This window comes from Mesitornis unicolor, unplaced genomic scaffold (assembly GCF_000695765.1).
Source record: "Mesitornis unicolor isolate BGI_N332 unplaced genomic scaffold, ASM69576v1 scaffold16774, whole genome shotgun sequence".
NCBI lineage: Eukaryota > Metazoa > Chordata > Aves > Mesitornithiformes > Mesitornithidae > Mesitornis > Mesitornis unicolor.
In genome coordinates this window covers 8,354-13,502 of record NW_010180915.1, presented here as the reverse complement: position 1 = coordinate 13,502, position 5,149 = coordinate 8,354, and the positions used below count along the sequence as shown (strand labels likewise).

At 46.6% G+C, this 5,149-nt stretch overlaps 1 protein-coding gene across 1 annotated transcript in view; it reads left to right on the top strand.

Annotated features, from left to right (window-relative positions):
- ADAM17 (ADAM metallopeptidase domain 17) overlaps positions 1 to 4,500 on the top strand; it is a 23,489-nt gene extending 18,989 nt beyond the window's left edge. The window contains exons 16-18 of the mRNA XM_010183250.1: positions 1,227 to 1,315; positions 1,975 to 2,031; positions 3,648 to 4,500. Coding sequence (XP_010181552.1) covers positions 1,227 to 1,315; positions 1,975 to 2,031; positions 3,648 to 3,998 — 497 coding nt within the window. The 3' untranslated portion in view covers positions 3,999 to 4,500. The remainder of the gene's footprint in view (positions 1 to 1,226; positions 1,316 to 1,974; positions 2,032 to 3,647) is intronic.
- The last annotated feature ends 649 nt before the right edge of the window (positions 4,501 to 5,149 follow it).

Genomic DNA, 5,149 nt, shown 5'->3' with positions numbered 1-5,149 from the left:
GGGTGGGGGTGTGTGTAATGTGTGTGTGGAGTGTGTGTAATGTGTGTGCGTGTGGAGTGTGTGTAATGTGTGTGTGTGTGGAGTGTGTGTAATGTGTGTGTGTGTGGAGTGTGTGTAATGTGTGTGTGTGTGGAGTGTGTGTAATGTGTGTGTGTGTGGAGTGTGTGTAATGTGTGTGTGTGTGGAGTGTGTGTAATGTGTGTGTGTGTGGAGTGTGTGTAATGTGTGTGTGTGTGGAGTGTGTGTAATGTGTGTGTGTGTGGAGTGTGTGTAATGTGTGTGTGTGTGGAGTGTGTGTAATGTGTGTGTGTGTGGAGTGTGTGTAATGTGTGTGTGTGTGGAGTGTGTGTAATGTGTGTGTGTGTGGAGTGTGTGTAATGTGTGTAATGTGTGTGTGAGTGTGTGGAGTGTGTGTGTGTGTGTGGAGTGTGGAGTGTGTGTGTGGAGTGTGTGTGTGTGTGACGAGTGTGTGTGTGTGTGACGAGTGTGTGTGTGTGTGACGAGTGTGTGTAGTGTGTGAGTGTGTGTGAGAGTGTGTGTGAGTGTGAGAGTGTGTGTAATGTGTGTGTGTGTGAGTGTGAGAGTGTGTGTAATGTGTGTGTGTGTGTGTGTGGAGTGTGTGTGTGTGTAATGTTTAAATATTAAACCAGTTAATAAGCTGGTGCTGTGATGACTGGGTAACTCCACGTGCTCACGGTAATGCTGTGCCTACACAGTGTAATTATCTGGGTTTGGGGCTTTCAATCTGTAGTTGTAGTGTCAAAAAATAGTTTCTTAGGTAATGGTTAAAGCTATTTAGCCTGCGTGGGTAGGGACAGTTTGTATGTCTTTGATGTTCAGATATTTTGTTTGTGCAGGCAAGTAGTTATTGCTTGACTGTAAAATCAGAATTTGGTAACAGACTCACAGTGGGTCTTGTGTAATTGAGAGCAGCAGAGTGGCTGTTTCTATACAGGCTGTTCCCAGTCAACTCATGTCAAATGTTACGGCCTGTCAGTATTTCTCATTAGAGAACAACAGAGGGGAAAAAACTATTATTGTTAACATAGTGGATACAATTTTCTAAAATGGTGTAATCTGTTATCTTTGCCTAGTCCTGCAGCCTGTGCTTCTCTGAGCAATTCTGTGATTTGGCTTGCATGAGCAGTGGCTGCAGGATGGGGGTAGATGTATGGTCATGAAACGGTACTGGGTAGGTAACTAACAGATTTGAACTGCTTTCACAGGGAAGTTCCTGGCAGATAATATAGTGGGCTCTGTGCTTGTCTTCTCCTTACTTTTTTGGATACCTCTCAGCATCCTCGTGCATTGCGTGGTGAGTAAGCTGTCTTTGAGATGACTGCTCTGTTGGATTGAGCTGTAAGAGAACAACCTTCATATATGAAATGGCAGGTGTCTGTGGGAGATGATGGGAAGCTTTTAGCAAACTCTGTAGGGGGGGTGATGCAGCATGTTGTAAGATCCTTCAGTAGGCAAAACTGCTGCTGAGCTCTGCCAGGCTCTGGCAGTCCCAGTGCTTCCATGACTGTTCCCTGGAGCCCTTTCCCATTCTTTCCTAGGCAGATTTTCTTCCTCTGCCTCATGAATTCTACCCAAGTATAATTTTGGTAACTTCCATTAGAGTCAAAGACTTCTAAAGCTCTGCTAAGAAATAAGACACTCACATTTTGTGGGGAGATCCAGAGCAGTAAGTGGTCTTGGTTAAGCTTGGGTGGATGGGCAGAGAGCGAGCTCATGGCAACTGAGAGCATGGCCACGTGGGGTGATGCTGACAGCAGTGGGGGTTAGAGCAGGGGCTGCTGCCCCCACAAGCACCCCTGGGATGGATGGGAAGGCATGGGAGGTCAGGAAACAGTCCCACACCCTGCTGTGTCCCTGCAGGGAAACGTGCAGGGACCTTGCAACTGGGAAACCAACTTCCTTATTTTGTGTGTGTGTGTTTTGGTTTGCTTCTGTTTGTTTGTTTTCCATTAGGACAAGAAACTGGACAAGCAGTACGAGGAGAACACAAAGTCTCTGTTTTGCCCCAGTGTAAGTTGTTGTCTGAATACAAATTGGCAGAAACCTCTCTAATATCTTCTAGAAAACCTTGAACCTACGGTGTGTGCAGAGTATTTATCAAAGTGATTGTAGACAGACCTGGAGCCCTGTGCCTCGCGCTGCAGGTGGATGAATCAACTTGAGGGGAAATGGTGTTTTCTTGAACAAGCCCATGTTCAGTGTGTCAAGCACTGCAGCTTGGTGGGCTGGACCTGTGCCTTGACCTTGTTGACAGAGCAGCTCTCCAGCAGCAGCCGCAGCTCCCAGCACAGGAAGCTGCTCAGCTCTGCAGAGCACCGCTTTGTGCAGCAGGTGCCCTCCGTGGCCTGGGCCATTCGGCAGCTTCAACCACAGACTGTGGTTCCCAGCCAAGTGGTGTCAGCAACTCACGAGGCTCAGCCGGGTGGCACTGCAGAAAAATCTTTGTAAAATGTGGTGTCTGTTCTTTGCAGAATGGTGCTTACAGGAGTCAGCTTCTAGTGGCCAGATGTGCTAAAGCCTTGCAGTTGCTTATGGGTGCAGGGACCTGTCAGTGACACTTCTCACCTTGTAGATACTGAGTTGGGAGAGAAGAGCAGACAAGTGCCTAGATAAATTGTAATTACAGTCCAGCACAGAGCACCTTCTGACAGATTTTTGCATGTCCTGTCCAGTGCTTTGACTTTGACAATTCTTACTAATAACTGAAATACTCAATTGAGGAAATGTCATTTTGTAATGGGAGGGGGAAGAAAGCCTTGCAGAGTTTCTGTGCAAGCACCAGGGGACACATACTGGCGTCAGGTGGCTAAAGCAGATTGCTTCTGTCATCTGCGCTGATGCGACTGAAGCAGTCTTCGTTGCAGGTCCCCCATAGCTGGTCTTGAATGCCCTGAGAAAAGTCACCTTAGATGCCAGAGGAGGTGTAGGAACAGAGCAGGGGTGTAGTTAACAGGCCCCTTGCACCAGCAACAGTTTAACAAACAAATCTCATGTCTTCTGAATCTGCTGAGGGTTGAACAGATCCTTGACCCTGCCTTCGGCACAGCTTCTTGCACATCAAACAGGGAACTCCTCAGGTTGGAGGCGTGGTGTAAGCTGCGCCTTTGGCTGTTTCCCTGCACTGTGCTCTTGGTGCTGTCTGGCTCGACCTTGTGTTTCCAGCTCTAGGTTTTGCCAAAGCAGTGTTGGGCCCCAGGGGAGGTAGGGCTGAGTCATCAGTGGGGCTGTCACTTGTCGTGCTTCATATGGAAAAGGAACAAGCAGAGATAAAAGGGCCTTTGTGCCTTTAGTGCTCAGCCTAGCTGGATTTCTTGAGGAGGAAAACTACAAATAACTTCTGTTGGATGTTCCCTTGCTATTTAGTAAGCATAAATGTACTGTAAAATCCAAAATCTAACTCTTTTTCCAGTGCGAGGCAGTGGGTTCAGCCTGGCTAGCACAGGGTAGCCTGAGTCAGCACAGAGGGGAGGAAGCAGTAGCCTTTAAACAGCTCTAAGTGCTGGTGCTCTGCGGGTGCTCCTCAGAAGGTGCCTGTTGCTTGTTCCTCTTGAAAGCTATGCGAAACCTGAACCCTGGACCATTTCCTGGCTGGTTTTCGCAGTGACACGGCTGCTTGTGTCTTGCAGAATGTGGAGATGCTCAGCAGCCTGGACTCTGCTTCTGTTCGAATCATCAAGCCCTTCCCCACCACGCAGTCCACCAGCCGGCACCAGCCGCTGCAGCCCATCGCAGCTGTGCCTGCTGTCACTGCAGCCCCAAAACAGGACCACCAAAGAATGGACACCATTCAGGAGGACCCAAGCACCGACTCTCACATTGATGAGGACGGGTTTGAGAAGGACCCTTTCCCAAATAGCAGCTCGGCTGCCAAATCTTTTGAGGACTTGACAGACCATCCTGTCGTTAGGAGTGAGAAAGCTTCGTCCTTTAAACTACAGCGTCAGAACCGGGTGGACAGCAAAGAAACAGAATGCTAGTGTCTTGCTGCCTTCCACATGTCTGACTTGTGTCTGCAAAATGAGTTCATTTGGATCTAAAACCATTTCATTTATATAAATATATGTATATATATTTTTGTGAGGGAGTGGGAGAAATAAGGAAGTGACCTACTGCAGATGCTGGTCATGTGTATGACCTTCCTTAAATTACATTTATTAGAGCATTATATCTTTTAAAAAGGAAAATCCAAACTAGAACTGGCTTGTTTTGAAGCTTTTTGGATTTTTCTATTTCCTTGACCTTTAACATTTCCTTCAACCTGTGGTGCAAAACCGAACGTCCTGCTGGATATCGGATTGTGTATATCGGCCTTTTTTATAATTTAATATTTTGTAGTCTGACAGCACTGATAGACAAAATTAAGGGGCTTTTAAAAACAAAGTGAAGACACTGCAGTATGTTCTGTATAGAGTAGATCACTTAGCAGTTTAAGGTACATGTAAGCAAGAGCCTTAAGAGATGCCTAGAGAACAGAATGACAGTCATGAATCGGATAAAAACCATCTCGGAGCATTAAATGAAAATGCATTATTGGCATCAGGAAGCTTAAGATACACAGCTTTGAAATAAACAGGAGGGTTACACAGAGGCTGTTAAAGATGGAAGTGCTCCTCCAGCATGAAACAGTTTTGCCTCTGGCGGTGAGGTCTTGTCTTCGTGTCTCTGTTGCAGAGAAGGGCTTTGGTTGGGAGGTTCCCACTCTGCTGAGGTGCGTGTGTTGCAGGTGTCCAGCAGGAGAAAGTGCGTGGGGAGAAGTCATTTCTGTGGATGAGGACCATTTGAACCAGCTTTTTACAGCAGTTGTTTTGGTGCAGAAATGTTTCTCCCAGTGTTATTTTGAAATAGGTAACACTATTGCTGAGATGTTTGAAGAGCTGAGCCTCGGCTTTCAGGGTCTGTGCAGCCTTTGGAAGCTCCTACTGCTTAAATAATTGAGGGGAAAAAATCCACTCCATTGCAGGGACAATTGTTCACAACTCAATAAATTCACAAAAAAAATTTGTGAATTTAATCAAAAGAAAGAAACCTTTGTTAAACTTACAGGGCAAGCGTAAGGAGAAGACTTCATGTATTCAGATTCCCACACAGGCAGCGCAGTGTGATGAGAAGTCAGTGATTTAATGGTGTC